Source organism: Malus domestica, chromosome 02 (genome assembly GCF_042453785.1).
Source record: "Malus domestica chromosome 02, GDT2T_hap1".
Taxonomy (NCBI): domain Eukaryota; kingdom Viridiplantae; phylum Streptophyta; class Magnoliopsida; order Rosales; family Rosaceae; genus Malus; species Malus domestica.
In genome coordinates, this window is record NC_091662.1 from 27,115,198 (window position 1) to 27,134,246 (window position 19,049).

Sequence of the window (19,049 nt, forward strand, 5' to 3'; positions counted from 1 at the left end):
GTCTTAAAGGTTAGTTCGACTCTCGTGGATCATGAAATCGATACTAAATTATGTTGCTTATTGTGTGGTTTAGACGAATTCCTTATTTTTTTAGTGTAAAAATATCAATGTTAAAAAAAAATAAAAAAAATAAACCTCACTTTATAATTTCACCTACCTTAAAAAAATTTAAAAATTTAAAAATTAAAAGACACACCCCGACCGAGATCAAAGCATGTTGGCCGTCACGTGAGAGTAACGTAGCCATGTGCACAATGCAAAAGCAATACTAATAAGAAATATATGAATAATTTAAAACCAAACTACTAGAGTGCACTACTAAACATGAAGTGTTAGGAGTAATATACAGAAGTAAACACTCCTAATCAGAGCATAGAAAGTCTAGGTGCCGTCCAGTAGGATAAGTATTATACAGTACCATAAGATGTCCTACAATTATTTAGATGTGTCAGAACCGCCGAAGTTCTCGCACTCAGCAATTGCAAACTTATCTAAAACCTGGAGGGGCACAAAACAGAAAACGTGAGTGGGCAAAAACAAATGTTTTACAAAATCATTTCATTTATCAACATATTTAACCCTTCGCTGTAAAACATATATAATTTATCCCAGAATCAGAATATAAGCATATACATAATCAGATATGAAATATATCAACTCAATCCATACTTCACATAATCATATTCATATGTATGACATGCCAAGATATAACAAAGTAAGCAATTTAGGTAAGAATAATTTCATAGAAATATAACATGTTAGCCGGAACCCCTGTGGTAGTCTGTACGTCTAAATTCATAGCTCAAAAGTCACTATAGCCGGAGTCACTACAATGACCTATACGGCAACATACTGCACAAGAGTTGGAACCAAATAAAAAGGTTTGTAGGACAATAATAGGTGTAATATAATCATGCTCAATACTACTTTCACATAATAGATAGGCGATAAATCACTAGTCACCTATGAGTCGGAACCATAAATAAGGTCTGTACGACAAAACTATGCACCTAAATTGGATCCAGTATGAGCATATGGTGCGGGAGGTGACATAATAAACAGGCAAGTGCCATAACTCTGGCTAAATTACAATCACCCTAAGTGCAGTCTTATGAGCTCAACATAATTCAATCACATATCACATCATCGATGATTCACATAACCAAACATAACTTACCTGAGCTTACCTAAGCGTCCATAGCACCACAATTATATATATAACGCATCACATACCAATTCATATATGAATTATAAACTTATATGCATGGCATTTATGGCATACTATCATTTAAACACATATTTCTAGGAAAATATCAAGTATATAATATATACTGAAAACCAAAAGCCCACTCACTGGTAAGTCGAAGGGTCGTAGCCCCCGAGTCGCCCTTGGATACGCTCGACATCGGGATAAGTCTCACCTATATGCGAACTAACTATAAAAACATTATTTTAGAGCACATAGACAAAACTAACTAATAACTTCTCATACATAGCTCAAATTGGGTATACGAATATACCACAATGACCTACATAACCTTAGGATCATCCCCAAATTTTTAGAATAATTTTTCATCCACCCACGCGCCGCCACGCACCGACAAGTGCACAGCAAGACTCGCGGCCACGCGCAGGGAATCCTGATGGATTCTCTAACTGCCGTTAGGAATATTCCCTGAAATATTCCTTTAAAACCCAACGGTAACCGTTAACCCTAACTGACGACGTTAGCATATTCCGTCAAAACTGACGGAATATTCTCCCTTCTTCTCCGGTGAGTCGCCAGTTTCTGGGTAAAACTTTAAAACCACTATTCAAGTTTCTTTGTCTTTGGTGCAAGAAGTGTTCTCGTTCTTGTCACACCCAAAAATTTGATATGGTGGCTATTAGAATGGCCAAGTTGCCGTTGTTTTATGTTTTGAGTCCTTTTTGTTTAAGGATCCTTCAAATTTAATCCATAATGCACTATTTGAAGTTTGTACTTTTTCTTAAAATGCTAATAAAATCATTATAGTTTTGCCCTGAAGAATAAATAAGTACATAAAAAGTTTGCAAATAGTAATAACTAAAAAATTAGGGTAGAAGCGTAAAAAAATTAGTGGTTGTTAAAATCTTCTAGAGTATAAATAGAATTAAAATATAGGGAGCCTTACTTATAGAGACACAAATATATATCATATTTCACACAACTCCACACCTTTTAAAACATTACAAAGAGGGACAAAAAACCCAATAACAGAAAACCAAGCCCAACCCAAAAAGAAACGGACCGACTAAAATTACAACCTATGCCACTCGACTATAATTGTTAATAAAGGGCCACGTTAACCACTACACGACAAAAATCATTAAAACCAACCGGTTTCTTCCCATTTCCCATTCAATACTTGCATTCCTCTTCCCCAAACCTATCATTTCAAATTCCCTCTCATGCAAAAGATACTTCCCCAGACAAAGAACCCTAAAATCTCCATAGTTTCCGAAACTTTCAAGTCGAATTTTCAGTGATTCACAAAGTTCAGCCGGATGTCCAGAAAGATTAGTGTTTCAAAGGTTTTCCTACTACTCAAAATCGTCCTTTCAAATTATTATAATTCAAACTCTGTAACAAACGAATGCATTATCAAACTTTTGGATGTATTATCAAGTGTTTTTGCACTTGAATTTGCAAAAGAAAACTGTAAAAAAACGCGTGCATTATCATGACACACCCCGACCCGAATCAGGGCATGCTAGCCGTCATGTGAGGGTGACGTAGCCATGTGCACAATGCAGAAGCAATAATGATAATAGAGAATATGATTAATTAAAAACCAATTCATAAGAGTACCATCTAAGATGAGTACTAGAATATGTGTGAATTCACAAATTAGCCTAAGTTCAGTCCAGAAAACAAGTACTAATTAAATGACACCCAAAGATGCCCTACATTGGTGATAGTCTGTCAGAACCTCCAATCAATCCTCGTGAGCCACCAACGAACAAGCTTATCTAAAACCTGGAGGTGCGCAAAACAGAAAGTGTGAGTGGGCAAAAACAAAGCTTTTCAAAATCATTTCATTATCAAATGCTCTAACCCCTCGCCGTAAAACATGTATAATTTTCCCATAAATAGAATATATATATATATATATATATATATATATATATATATATATATCAATTCATGCTTCACATATCCATATTCATAAGTATGCCAAGCCAAAATATAAAACAGAATAAGTAACTCAGGTGAAAATAAATTCATGGAAAAATAACATATTAGTCAGAACCCCTGCAGAAGTCTGTACGGCTGAATTCATAGCTCATTAGTCAATCTAGCCAGAGTCACCACAAGTGACCTATACGGCATTACACTGCACATAAGTCGGAACCATTATAATGGTCTATACGAAAAGACTGGGTGTAATATAGTTATGCTTAATGCTACGCTCTCATGATAGTTGTACGATAATTCGCTAGTCACCTATGAGTCAGAACCACTTATGATGGTATGTACGACAAGACTGTGCACCCAAATTGGATCCAATGTGAGCATATAGTGCGAGAGGTGACATTATAAACAGGCATGTATCATATCTCTGACTAAATCACAATCACCCGGGGTGCAGGTTATGAGCTTTATGCTTCTCAAATAATCACAACCGTTATTCACATTCACAATTCATAAACTCACCTGAGCTTACCTGAGCATCCACAACACCACAATTATATATTATGCATCATATACTAATTCATATGTTGAATATAAATTTATATGCATGGCATTTCAAAGCATACTTTCATTTAAACGCATTTTCTGGGAAAATATCAAGTATATAAAATATATATATTAAAACTCAGTTTCGGTTACTGTTCATTAACAGTGATTTGACGAAATTGACCTCGGTTTCTTCTTTGTTCTGCTTACTGTTTCCACTTTTCTACAGTGGAAAGTCGGTTATGCCCTTCTGCGTCTTTCATCGTTTCTTTCTCTGCTTTGATCGCATCGTTTTTACTTTACCTTTTCTCTTCGTTTTTTCATCTCCGTTGCTCTGCGATTTTCTCCTTCATCGCTCCCTCTTTTGCTGCCAAATCTTTGCTCTTTCTTCGCAAAATAGTCTCAAAAGAGATCCTGACTTTAATTTTATTGGGGATTTGGTTTCCGGTCTTCTCCAGTGTCGAACCCTTTGTTGGTTAGCGTTTTGTTCTCATCTTGCCATCGTTGGGATCAAAATTTTAAGGTCAGTTTGTTTTCAACGTTTGATCTTTATTTTTTGATCTCTAGGGTAAGAAATTTAAGCTCTTTGTTTCTGTTTTTTATTTTTTTTGCGGATCTGGAGGTTGGGACAAATTTTTTTGTCAAATTGGAGGCTGATCATGTGCTACCTCTTCAGATTATTGATAAAGAAATTATATTGAGCTTAGGTATGTTTAAAACAACTATGTGCAATTTTTTATTCTTAGTTTGTGTTTATTTGAAATGAGCCTTGCCAAATTGGTTTTATCTGTTGTGTTTACGATGGTTCTAATAAATTGGTTTTCCACGTGAGTAATTTTTTGGTCCAGAATTGTATATGTTTGGAAGAAAGTCTGATATAAGTTGAGTTGGTAATGTTTTTTCGCTTTGCTTCTGATTGGTGTGTGTGGTTGCTTCAGATCTTAATCGTTTTTTAAGAAGGGAGACTCGATTTGTTCTGATTGGTGTGTGGGGTTACTTCAGATTTTAATCGTTTTTTAAGAAGAGAAACTCAGTGTGCTTTCCACTTATTTTTTGGAGTTGTCTTCGTTATTGGTTTGAGTCAGTGATGATGAGCAAGGAAAAAGCTTTGAAAAGGAAAGTATTCAAAATTGGTTAAGGGTTTTACAAAAATTTAAAAGCTTAAATGCTTAAATACAGCTTTCTTTAGATTAGTATGTAGAAATCAAAAGGCTTTGAAAGGCAGAGTGTTTAAAATCATTTGAAGCTTTTAGTTTAAAATCATTTGAAGCTTTTACAAAGGTTTGAGAGCTTTAGTGATTAATTAGAGCTTAATTATGAATTCAACCATATGTTGAGTTAAATTAAACAATGATGTAATGCTGAATTAAGGTGTGTGATTCAATTACCATTGTGAAAATTAGCACTTTTTATATTGGGGATTAAGAACATTGATGGTGGCAATTTTTCTGAATGGTGAGGTATTTCGTTTGCTTTCGTTGTCAAATAGCGTTCTCACATGGGTGGAGAACAATACATATATTGTATATGGTAGATCAATAACAAACACTCTGTTTGGTTCTAATTTTTGGATAATTTGGTATTATTCCAAAGATAATGCAGACCAGAAACTGTTAACTCTTATTTATTAAATAGATGTATCAAATATGTTTTGCATGGCAAAGATCATATCAGTTTGGTTAATGATACAACTATTCCAGCTTTTCTTAATTGAATGGAGTGTATTGCAGGTCATTATGCTCCTTTTGCTTCCAAAGTTTTTGAACCTGACCGAAGTCAGTTTGCTGAATCGCTTTTGCGTGTTAGTGATGTATGATTTTCTTTTTTGCACAAACATGATGAAAAACTGAATTTGACTTATTTGATTTTGGGTTTTTGTTGTTCCTGTTGCTAATTTTGTGTTTTTTTTTTTCCAGTTACTAGAACAAAACTGTACCATTTGTTATTTCTATATGTTTATTCCTTCCTGTAAATACGATGAAGACACATACATGTTTGTAAAACATTTTTCAAATTTTATGCATGCGCTTTTAAAACATGCGGCAACGCGCGGGCAAGATTGCTAGTATATACTAAAAACCAAAACCCCACTCACTGGTATGTCGAAGGGTCGTAGCCCCCGAGTCGTCCTTGAATGCGTTCGTCCTCAGGATCAGTCTCTCCTATATGCGAAACAACTATAAAAATGTTAATTTAAAGCACATAACCAATACTAGCTAATAACTTCTCATACAATGCTCAAATGGGGTGTTTGAATATACCAACGTGATCTACACAACCTCACGAACATCCCCATATTTTTAGAAAAATTTTCCGACGTCCCACACGCAGGGAAGCCTAATGAAATCCCTAACTGCCGTTAGGAATATTCCGTTAAAATAAAGGAATATTTCGTCCAAATTACCTGACGTCGTTACCCTCAGTTAAGAATATTCCGTCAACTTTGACGGAATATTCTTCTTTATTCTCTGGTGAACCTCGTCAGTCGTCGCCGTCGTCGGAAAACTAGAAAATTCAAAAACCTTCATATCTGGTCCAATTCTCAACCAAATTCCTTGAAACTTGAACCAAATTGAAGCTTGGGACGAATATAACACAATCTTACCAATTTCAAGCTTTAAAAATCACGGGATCTCGCCGGAGAAAGCACGATAGTTTCGACCAAATTTCAAACTCGCTAAACTCGACTTCCCAACGTCCAAAACACCTCGTTTTTCTTCTCCGAGCTTCGTGAAGACGTTCTAAAGCTTCCAAAAGGTTAAAATCTTCTGAAAACTTCACATTTACGTGTACATGAACAATACTTCAAATTTGGGTTCTCAGGTTCTCGGGAGATCAAAGGTTTCACGTCCAAAGAAAGGTATGGATGGTTCGTGACGATGAGATGAAGATGTTGATGGTGTCTACAAGCTCAATCTGTGAAGAAATGGGTTGGTTTGAAGATCGTCCGTACAATTGTACATATAATGAAGAAAATCCGAGAGGGAGGAGAGAGAGAGTGTGTGTGTGTATGTGGTCCACGGGGGTCACCAACCAAAACCAAAGAAAATATCATCTAAGTCCTAATTGGTTCCAAATTAATAAGACTTAGCACTAATTGGTCCAAAATCTAACCTACCACACCACCACACAAACTGTCCAAGGGTATATAAGTAATTTTACACTGTCGAAAATAAATATTTCGGGACAGGCTGTCACATATCAAGTATTTTTTGCACTTGATTTTACCAAAAAATTTTAATGTTCCAGTTCGTGAAAAACCAATTTCAATGTTTTAGATGTTTCAAGCTTTTTTAGTTTATATGTATACTAATTGTTAAACATCTGAATAAGAAAATGAATATGCATCTAAATTTTGTGAGTAAAAACATTAACCGTCTATCTTGATGCTGCAGTTTGAATTAATGCTGCACTTTGTACTTATGCTGCACTTTGTAAATTAATTCTGGTTCTACTTTCTGTTTGTAAATTGATTATGCACAATTATGCATCTACTTTGTACTCATGCTGCACTTTGTAAATTAATTCTGGTTCTACATTTTATTTGTAAATTGATTCTTAATCATATGAAAAAGAAAATAAATATGCGTCTAAATTTTGTAAGCAAAAACATTGACCGTCTAGCTTTGATGCTGCACTTTGAACTGATCATGCACTTTGTTTATACCATACTTGACCAATCCCAAAACTATCGAGCACCGATCAACGTTATACCGTCAAGGACCCAGAAAAGTTTCCCTTCAACCAGGAGGTCAATTACAGCGCAACACGTGTCGACATCAGAAGCCAACATAGCGCGACACGTGTCAACATCAGAAGCCAATCACAACACAACACGTGTCAATGTCAGAACAAAGTTAGAAACTCTCTTTTATAAAAGGAGATCATTCTTCCACAATATTTCCTAATGTCATTTGTACTAAATCATTCACTAGTACTCACTAAAGGAGAGCTTGAACCTATGTATTTGTGTAAACCCTTCACAATTAATGAGAACTCCTATACTCCGTGGACGTAGTCAATCTGGGTGAACCACGTACATCTTGTGTTTGCTTCCCTATCTCTATCCATTTACATACTTATCCACACTAGTGACCGGAGCAATCTAGCGAAGGTCTCAAACTTGACACTTTCTGTTGTATCAAAGTCCTCACCGATTTTGTGCATTAACACACTTTGAACTGATGTTGCATTTTGTAAATTAATTATGGTTCTACTATCTATTTGTAAATTGGTTTTGCACAATTATGCATCTACATTGTGCATTAACAACCAATTCTGCATCTACCTTATTTGCTAAGTGATGTTACATCTACTTGTGCGTTAAGTGATGCTGCATCTACTTGTGCGTTAAGTGATGATGCATCTACTTGTTTGCTAAGTGATGCTGTATATAGCTTGTGTGCTTAGTGATGCTGCATATAGTTTGTGTGCTTAGTGATGCTACATCTAGCTTGTGTGCTAAGCATCTGCCCTTTGCATCTAGTTTGTCATTTATATGACTTCTTATTATTTGATAATTTATTATACTCATGATCATTTCATTTTTTTTATGAAGATGACGACAAAAGTAAAACATTTTTCAATAAAAAAGAAATCAGCTTCTCCTGCCGTAAAGCGTTGAGCAGCAGATGAGAACTATGCTCAAATAAGACTAAATCTCTTGGCCTTTGCAGAACTAATAAAAGAGCTCAAGCCAAAACTTGAAGAAAAACCATAAGTCTTAGCATTCATATATAAGTCACCCTTTGGCAGATTAGTGAAAACTTATATAAATAGTGAATTACAAATGAAAAAAGCAAACTAGGATGTCATACATATAGTGAACTTGTATGACACTAAAAATGGAATGTTCAAATTCAAAAATGGATATTGCAAAGTAAATGCTGATGATGTTTAATGCATATTTGGGATCCCAAACTGAGGCAGAGAAGTCCCTCAGTCAACAAGCGACTCCAGAATCCCAAAGCTGAAAGAAAACAGATTTGTGATAAATACTTATCAGAAATGACAAGAATTGGTAAAAGAGAAATTGCACAAGCAATTCAAGTTGCATTAGATACTGAGACAACAGAAGGGGATCAAGATACAGCCTGCCTTATAATTCTCTATTTCTTAAACACAAATCTGCTTGAAAGCTCAGCGGAGAAGCTCACTTGGAGTTTGGCCAAGAATTCCAACTCCATCGATAACATAAATTAGTACAATTGGGCAAAGGAAACAACAAGATACTTAATGGAATCAATCGATAGAACACAAAAGAGAAAAAGAGACAAACAACCAACCGTCAGTGGCGCTGTTGTATTTTTACTGGTAAGCAAACAAAAACTAATAAAGAAAATCAGTTTTTGTCTTATTTTATAAAAATATACACATCTCTAACTTTTATTTTGTCTACAATATTGGATTTGTGATCACACCACAATCATCAACCCAATAGAAGGAAAGGAGAAATGCTCACTAACCACAATGAAGTGGGATTTGTCAAATCTACATGAAAAAATCTATAAAGAAGCAAATGAAGATTTGGAGGTAAAACTGATGCTACATATAATTTTATGTAAAACATGATTCTACATGTACTTTGTGTGAAAAGATATTCTGCATGTGCCTGTTATGTGTTGTTTTCAAACAAATTATCAAAAAACATAACTCTTTAACCTTTCACAGATGGACAATGCAAAACAAATTAAGGAGTCAATTCAACAGCTCCTAGAAGATGATGATGATAACTTTGTCGATCCTCCACCTGCATAAAAAAAAAAAGGAAAATGGAAAAGAAAGTAGCTAAGGGACCAAATGCCAAGAAAGCTAAACCGTCAAAACAATTAGTGCTTCAATATGAAGATCCTAAAGAAGTTGAAACGGTAGTGAGACCTGAGCAAGTAGCCAATAATGATGAAACCGTAGTGGCACCTCAACTTCTTAAAGGTGATGCTGATGATGACATGATTGATGTTTAGTAGCAAGAAGAGGATGATGATGAAATAAATGTTTTAGATGTGTCGAGAAAAGGTAATGATTAAACAGATGAAGAATTTCAAATGACACTATCTGCATGGATGATAAAAACATGAAGCCAAGATAAACTAAAAAATCAAGACGATGACTCAGCGAGACAAAATGGTAAATCCAAAAACAAGCTAATTTAGCTTAAAATTTCTGTTTATATTTTATATAAAATCATACGTTTGCTATAAAAAAAATTAAAATGACATCAACTGAATGATTTTGGTATAACTGATGCTGCATACTAATTCTGGTATAAGTAATAATGTATGCTAAAAATTTATATAATCTGGTTTAATTGATGCTGCATACTAATTCTGGTATAACTGATGCTGCATACTAATTCTAGTATAACTGATCCTGCACATTATTAAGTTTGGTATAACTGATGCTGCATACTAATTCTGGTATAACTGATGCTGCATACTAATTATGGTCTAACTGATACTCAGTGATAAATGTTCGGTGATAAAATGATTCTACACTAATCATTAGACTCCATATAAAATAATAATTATGCATACTGAATGAAAGCTTCATACTAATTCTGGTATAACTAATGCTCAGTGATAAATGTTCAGTGATAAAATGATTTTACACCAATCATTAGATTCCATATAAAATAATGATTATGCATACTGAATAAGTCTGCTATAACTAATATTGCATACTGAAGTTATATTCTTCCATAAATCAAGTTGTATTTTTAGTCTGCTTTAATTGATGCTGCATACTAATTATATTCTTTCATAACTAATGCTGCATCAATCTATTTTAACTGATGTTGCATGCTAATTATGCAAACTTATTTTACAGATACAATTATGGTGTATTTGTGATGTACTACATCTAAAAAATAGCAAAAGGCAAAAATATGAAAAAATGTTTAACCAAGTAGGAAGTCAACTATGTGTACCGTGATGTTGCATCTCAAAGAATACATCATAGATTCAGTTGGAGTATGAAGTTTGAGGAGTAAAAACAAGCAGCTGAAGTAAAGGACAAACAAAAACCATCTTAAACCAAGAAAAAAAAAAGTTGGACTGCTAACATTTCAATTGTTATGAACTTTAATGTTTAAAATTACATTGTTATAACTCACTTTTACAATATATATATATATATATATATATATGTTTATGTTTTTTCGATTGTTACATTTTTTTTAATCTATCAATTTCAAATGTTACATAGCTTTTTCAATATGTTCATCCATTTTCTTCATGATATAAAATTTACAAAATTGGGAACAACAATATTCTCCCCAATAACTCCTTGTTATAAAAACATGTATATAAAACTGATGTTGCACAATTATAACATTGAAAATTATTGTTTATATAAAACCGATGCTGCACATGTATTACGTTGAAAATTATTATGATTTCAAATATTACATTTCTTTTTTAATCTATTAACTGATTTCTAATCCATTGTCTTTTAAATAAATGTTTATATAGAACTAATGATGCACAAACTAATCAAGGTACCAAGGCAAAAATCCAAATGAGAGAGCCTCATCACCATTAACCTCATTATATGCAATATATTTGCCACACGCAAGCTGCATGGTATTTAACATCAAGACCATAATTCTTCTTCATTTCTCTCATAACATTCTTTGCCTTAATAGACGGATTCAAACAAACCTTGGCAGCCAACAAAGGACAAAACAGAAGGGCCAAACCTTTTATTCTCCTTTTGACGAATACATCATGTGCAAGTATGAATGTTATTTAATTTCTTTAATGATAAAACAACCACTAGGCTGTTGCATAATAGCATGAACACGCCATTAACACATTCCGACAATTTCTTTGAGCAAACAACAATAACACGCTTCCAATCATTCATAGTGAACTTGAAAACAAAACCAACCTCAATAACATATTGTGTAAGTTTTCTACGAAACTCAACTGCACCATCTTTATAACTTTGACCCTTATAAGAAATATAACTCTGCTACTCATTTGTTGCATAATAGTGAGGTCCATAAGAGCCATATTTACCCAAAAATTGGTTCTCATCTCCAATATTAGTAACTTCACTTATGCAAGACAACACATTACTAGTAGAAACATAGACATCTCATTCTTAGCTTGAACATAAACATCAACAACTGTATTTGAAATCAAGTTATTCAGCAATAGAATGGTCTGAATATCTTCATTGCATTCTAATAAACAGTTTGATTCACCTCCATGTAATGAATATTTCAAGGGAAAGCCTCCTGATGACAAACTTGGAAACTTCAAAGTTAATTGCCCACACAAATCTTCATAAATAATATGCGGATAAAGTGACACAACAACTGCACAATTTTCATATACACACTTCAACACTTTAATAACAGACATGATCTACATCCAAAAAAAATAATACAAAAAGTTAAACTGATGCTGCACAAAAATAATTTCATATATCTATGCATTTTAAAATGTAAATCTATAATCAATAAAAAACTGATCATGCACAAATATCTATAACACAGTGCAACACAAAACTGATGTTGCACAAAGTACTTCATTGAAAATTGATGTTGCACGTTGATGCCGTACACTTATGTTGCATTAGTATTATGTTGAAAATTATTAAATGTTTATGAGGAGATCACCCCCAACCCCCCAAAAAAACTTATGCCAATTGATTCTGCACGATTTTATGAATTGATGTTGCATACATATTAATAACCTTCGCCAACCCCCCTAACACCAAAACTTATGCTAACTGATTTTACAAGATTCTATGAGCTGATACTGCACAAGTATTAAGTTGAAAATTAATGTTTATATAAAACTAATGCTACACAAGTATTATTGATGCTAAACAAGAACAATCTACAAAAATTCAATGCAACTAATAAAAACTGAAAAATTAGAGACTCTTTCAGAATCTAAACAAAAATAAATTCAAAAACACACAACACTTCGAAAATCTAAATCGGAACACACAAAATTCAGAGAGATAAACTTGAGAGAAACACTTACCTTCGAAGAAAACTTGAATGATTTGAATAGAAATTATGGCAAGAGATAATTAAGGGAGATGACAAAATATAAATCGGAACATATAAACTTCAAAGAGAAAGAAAAACAACAGAGAAATGAAAATATAATTCGAATGATTCAGATCACCACTGATAACTATTTAACAGAATACGGGAACTTAGTTTCTAACAGAAAAACCAGACATGACGTCATCTTATGCGGGTTTTAAAGATGTCCTTTCTTGAAATGTGTTGTCTCAATATATAATTAAGTATTGAAAGTATACTCTAAGTGTAATTTTTCCTAAAATATATATAATAATAGAGATAAACTATAAAAGAATATTTTTTTATAAAGAAAATAAGTATTTTATACGGTGTAAACATAGAAAATATAAAAATTAGTTTAAATGTTATAAATAGTCAAAAGAGAGAACATTTGCTAGAGATCAAAATGGAACATGATAAGTATCACTTTGTCTTGTTTTCTTTACTTTTGTTGGGTAAGGGAGACAAATACAGAAGAAAATAAGTGAGTGAAACTTGTATGATTTCTTCTTACTTTCTGCTTTGAGCTTTTGTTGTTTGTAAGAAAAAAAGTGAAGTTGTTTCAATGTAACAATGGCACAAATTCACCTCTTTATTTAGAGGTTTTTTGTCTGACATTATACAGTAAAAAATGGCACACCTAAATAAGTAAGCAAAACATTATTCACAAAGTCTGAAAATGAATAGTGAATTTCAATCATCCATCTTCCAAAGTTTTTGTGTAGGCTATCCCACTAGTTTTATAGTGGACATTCATATTGGTTTTACAACACTCTTCTTTGGATGCCTATATATCAATATCGGTTGTCTTATTGAAACCTTGTTCGAAAAAAAACTCAATGAGAAAAATCGTAGTTGAGGGAAAAGAATACAACTTTCCTTGGATCATTTATATAGTGTTGAGTGCACTTTTGTTGCCTCATCAAAACATTGCTAGGAAAAACACAATGGGGAAAATTCTAGTCAAAGAAAAAAGAGTACAACACACATGTCTTGGGTACTCCCCCTGATTCCGCACTTCAATTTGACTGATTAATAAGTTGATGTAATCTGATACCATGCACCTGCTTCTAGAATGTACACTTTGGTAGAGATTTGGCGAATAAGTCTGTTAGATTATTGTTGGATTGAATTTGTTTGACTATTTGACTTTAATAACTTTAGCTTTCTGAAGGTCATGTGTGTTGAACAACTTTGGAGATATATGTTTAGTCTTATCGCGTTTAATGAATCCTTTCTTCATTTGAGCAATACATGAGTGTGCTTTTTAAGGTAAACCTCATGAATTCTGGATGTGATGAATCATTGATCTTAACAAAAAAAACTTTCTCGATTTACTTCATGGAGAGCAAGTAGTTCTAGGTGATTGAAAAATGTAGCAACTAGTGTTTGCTTTGTTGAGCGCCATGAGATTGTTGTATTTCCATAAGTGAACACATCCAATTTGTGAGCGGGCTTTAGGCAGATCGAAGAGAAAAACAATATTTGCATATCCAATAAGATTCTGGTCATTTATGGGTTTCTCGGAGTAGATAGGACCCTGTATGTTGTCTCATGAAGATATCGTAAAACATCTTTGACTCCCTTCCAATGTCGAATTATAGGAAACATTTTTCAATGAAGGAGATGAAAACTAGTTAGGATTAGGGCACCGTGCTAGATAACGTGTTAAAAATAGGCAAAAAAGAGAAAGAACATTTGCTAGAAATCGAAGTGGAACAAGATAAATCGCTCTGTCTTGTTTTCTTTACTTATGTTGGATAAAGGGAGAAGAATACATAAGAAAATAAGTGAGAGAAATTTGTATAATTCCTTCCTGCTTTCTGTTTTGACTTTTGAGCTTTTGTTGTTTGCAAGGAAAAAATGATGTTGTTTTCTAATGTCCACTGATGCAAACTCACTTCTTTATATAGAGGTTTTTCATTTGACATTATATAGTAAAGTGGCACACCTAAATAGGAAAGCGAAACATTATTCACAAAGTCTAAAAATGAATAGTGAAATTTAATCATCCATCTTACAAAGTTTTCATGTAGGTCATCCCACTACTTTTACAGTGGACATTCATACTGCTTTTATGACATTAAACAATAACTACCATTTTAAAAATAGAATATTGTCGACTTTACTAGCAAAAATTTCACTCATTCAATCTTAATAAGGTAATGTGGGCATCACATAGCCACATCAGTATATAGAATAATATCAACAATTATCATATCATTTAGTTACGGTAGACTGAAAAATCAATTTGACATAAAGTTTACACTGATGCAATTTTAAGAACTCATGTAAATTTCTAAAACTGAAAACTCGTGGTTCATTTTAAAACCATCCAAAACCCCTAATCCAACATTCACAATTTCAACTTAATTTAGGTTTAACAGCGCGAAGACTTTTGGCACTAAGTAAAAGTTAGGAAATTCAGAATTAAATTGAAAGCGTAAAAAAAGTGTAATAAAGCCTACAAATTGCAATTTAGAGGCATTGCTCAATTTTATCGTAAATAAGATCAATAAAATATACTAAAATTGAAGTTTTCTTCTATCAAATAAAATGGTATTTTAGTTAAATTTAAATTTTAAAGTTCAGAGAGTATTTTCATCGTACATATTTTAAAATTTTCATCCAAGTACTATCTCTTAAAAAATCATTGCAATTGAAGTTTGTAGAATTATTCGAATGTATAAAATCGAAATGAATACCAAGTAAAATATTTAAGATAAACTGTTTAAATGATTTTCCATTTGAATGATAAAACCATATTATTTAGAAGGAGTGGATTGGATATGTAGTATTATCCTTATTTTCCTATCAAATAAGATGGCACTAATTCTTCCTCTCCAAAATAAGACGACATTTATTCGCTCGGCGACCGGGTCGTGGGGCGCGGGGGGAAGGGGGAAAGGTGGCATTTATTCTTCTTTTCCAAATAAAAAGCATTTATTCTTTTTTTTTTTTCTTTTTTTTTTTCTTTTGGCTCAAGCCGTTGATTCTTCTTCTTTCAAATTAAAATGGCATTTTACAACTCTTAGATAGCATATTCCATTTCAAAAAGAAGAAAAGAGAAGGAAAAAAAAAAAATCGACAACCCCATAAAAGTGGAGAGAGGTCGTCTCACGTTCCGTACTATGCTCGCTCTCCCTTCTTCTCGTCTTGTTCCTTCTCACCACTTTCCCAAAACCCATCTCCAGAAAACTCACACACGCAACCCCACTAAATCCGGATCTACCTCACTAACAATGGCGTCCCTTACATCAAATGCTCACCCACTCGATAGGTATTTCTTTTATTTTCTTGCTTTTTTTTTTAAATTTATTTTTGATTCTGCAAAGCATAATTTTCTGCTGATGTTATTTTTTTCATAAATATGGTAACTTTTGTATGAATCAGTGTTTGTTCGAGTTTTCGTTGTATTGCATGGAAGTATAATTGTTGAGCAAAAATTATATGTTTAGAAGAGCATTGCTGTCCTTGTTCATTAGCTATGAACATTTTATGTCATGAAAATAATTTGAGTGATTTAGTTTGAATTCCGGTTTACAGGAATCGGCTTGTTTGAGAATAGCATTGTTCTTATGAATTCCAATCTTGATTCTGAACAAGCAAACAAACAAAATTGTCAATTTGTTCTTTTTTAATTTTGTTTGGGATGGTTGGCAAATTGCTTAGCTGAACAGGTTGCATCAGCCCTTTTCGCCGGCGATTCACTAGACCTTTAATGTAAAGCTGTATGTGTTTGAGCTCTTGTTAACATTTGGAAACCCGCATACTAAGCGGAAATCTGCTCCTTGTCAACTTCAGGAAAAGTTCTGTTCTGTCTAATTAAAACCTTTCTTTTCCCCTTGCTTGTGGTTTGGGATGGGGATTGGCGTCGTTCTAAGCATTTAAAAGGTTTTCTGTCTCCAGTGGTGGTTGATATAATAAGTGAAATTATTTAGGAAGTGAAATTATTTAGGACTTCAAATGGTAGGCATGGGGATCAATGGTTGATATAATGGACAGTTGAAAAAGTTCGATCCTTATCCTACCTTAACAAATATGTTCATTCTTATTCGCTCAAAGGGTTTGACCCCTTCAGACATTGATCCTGGGACTAAGGGGATTTTGATTGCAAATCTATTTGCCTTGTGTGCACAGTGATACGTTAGAAAAGTTATTTGTCTTCTGTTTACTTGTTATCAGCTTTACTTTGCCAACTTAGTATAGCTTAAACTCGAAAAAACGCTAAGCGGGACAAAAGGCTGAAGCTCATAATCTTTCTTAGCACTGCGATAATTTTCTGTATCCTATAATATTAGTAGTTTTATTAAGAGATCTTTGTGCATGCATTTTGTGAAATGTTAAGACTCACCACAATTGACAAGAAAGCTGTATCTTATCTAGCATTTAAAGATTTTTGAGCAAAAATATTAGTAGTTTTCGTCGTATTGCATGGAAGTATAATTGTTGAGCAAAAATTATATGTTTAGAAGAGCATTGCTGCCCTTGTTCATTAGCTATGAACATTTTATGTCATGAAAATAATTTGAGTGATTTAGTTTGAATTCCGGTTTACGGGAATCGGCTTGATTGAGAATAGCATTGTTCTTATGAATTCCAATCTTGATTCTGAACAAGCAAACAAACAAAATTGTCAATTTGTTCTTTTTTAATTTTGTGAAATGTTAAGACTCACCACAATTGACAAGAAAGCTGTATCTTATCTAGCATCTAAAGATTTTTAACTGTGATATATGTTAACCTAAAGTAATGTTTACTTTTAGAACAAACTGTTGTGCTTCATTGGGCCGAGCCACTAGACATAGCAACTTAGTTTCATCACCTTCATATACTTTCAACTTTTGTGACTGATTGCTTGCTTTAATCACCTTCTATTTTGTGATGACAGAAAATCTTCTCTAGCTTGTGTCGCACCTCTAGAAGCAATTCTATTTGATATTGATGGAACATTGTGTGATTCAGATCCCTTCCATTATTATGCTTTCCGTGAAATGCTTCAAGAAGTAGGCTTCTCTCTCTCATTCTCTCTCTCACATATGCACAAACACGGCATTTTTCTCCGAATCACACACTCTCTCTCACACATATGCACAAACACTGCACTTTTCTCCAACTCACTCTTTGGTGTACCACAGGTAGGTTTTAATGGTGGGGTTCCTATCACTGAGGAATTCTACAGTGAGAAGATAACTGGAGGTCATAATGAGTATCTTTGTAGTATCCTCTTTCCTGATTGGGATATCGAAAGAGCAAGACAGTTTTTGGTAGATAAGGAAGCCATGTTCCGAAGGTAACTTCAAAAATCTGTCAAGAAACTGCATGCTTGATATCAAATACATTTCGGGTATATAACACATTGGTATTATTAGTTAGACTTCTTCTGTGGATGGAAGGAAATTATCTTAAACTGTATCAACTACAATCTTCGTTGACTAATTGGGAATTCTATTTCTGTATCAAGTTGTGGAATTATTTCTTTCAATTATAAAGGACCCTATCTCTTGTCTCAACTTGATTTACTGAGTGTGATGTTGCAGATTGATATCTGAAAAGATAGAACCCCTTAAGGGCCTACCTAGGTTGCGCCAATGGATTGAAAAACAAGGCTTGAGACGGGCTGCAGTAACAAATGCTCCAAAACTAAATGCCGAGCTAATATTATCAAAGTTGAAGCTCACGGATTTCTTTGAAATTGTTGTTCTTGGAGAGGAATGCATACGAGCAAAACCATTTCCTGATCCTTACTTGACGGCTCTTGAAAAGCTTAACCTGTCAAACGAGCATGCCTTCATCTTTGAGGTTTGTCTCTCAGAACTTTGTGCTGTGCAATTAACAATAGCATTCGATCTTCAGTAAAATTTTGACATACATTGCGCTCATCTCTGCTCAACTTTTGGTTGTCAAGGATTCTGTTTCGGGAGTGAAGGCTGGAGTAGCAGCCGGAATGCCGGTAGTGGGTTTAGGCACAAGGAACCCCGAGGAAGCATTGATTAATGCGGGAGCCTCCTTTGTTATTAAAGATTTTGATGACCCAAAATTGTGGGAAGCACTGGAAGAGATTGTGAAGAAGGTGGAGTAACAACGCTTACAACTTGAAATGCAATGACAAGGAACAAGGATAAAGTAGCAAAAGGTGTAAGCTTCTAAATTTCTAGATAAATAACCATGCTGTACTTGTGTAGTATAGTGTTCTGGCACAGGGACATCCTACTGAAATATGGTGATCCTGCTCTATCTTAACTTCAAATCATGTTTTTGTTGTACGCTTGAAGGCTCAGTCAATAAAACCCGACCCCTTTGATA

At 33.8% G+C, this 19,049-nt stretch overlaps 1 protein-coding gene and 1 long non-coding RNA gene across 2 annotated transcripts; both read left to right on the top strand.

The window, feature by feature from the left end:
• Positions 1–4,266: 4,266 nt before the first annotated feature.
• Positions 4,267–5,703, top strand: LOC114821404 (uncharacterized). The gene is made up of 2 exons (XR_003768749.2): positions 4,267–4,407; positions 5,431–5,703. It is a non-coding gene; the product is annotated as an uncharacterized lncRNA (long non-coding RNA).
• A 9,833-nt stretch (positions 5,704–15,536) lies between these two features.
• LOC103418438 (haloacid dehalogenase-like hydrolase domain-containing protein Sgpp) lies at positions 15,537–19,049 on the top strand. The gene is made up of 5 exons (XM_029093494.2): positions 15,537–16,023; positions 17,635–17,749; positions 17,882–18,036; positions 18,284–18,545; positions 18,652–19,049. The coding sequence occupies exons 1-5, from the start codon at positions 15,875–15,877 to the stop codon at positions 18,823–18,825; spliced, it is 855 nt and encodes a 284-aa protein (XP_028949327.1). The 5' UTR covers positions 15,537–15,874; the 3' UTR covers positions 18,826–19,049.

What these genes read in the sequence shown, in the direction of transcription:
- LOC103418438 (XM_029093494.2), top strand. Translation starts at nt 15,875, where the DNA reads ATGCTCGCTCTCCCTTCTTCTCGTCTTGTTCCTTCTCACCACTTTCCC. An exon ending in TCCGTGAAATGCTTCAAGAA is followed by an intron (nt 17,750 to 17,881) that starts GTAGGCTTCTCT and finishes GGTGTACCACAG; the next exon opens with GTAGGTTTTAATGGTGGGGT. An exon ending in AGCATGCCTTCATCTTTGAG is followed by an intron (nt 18,546 to 18,651) that starts GTTTGTCTCTCA and finishes TTGGTTGTCAAG; the next exon opens with GATTCTGTTTCGGGAGTGAA.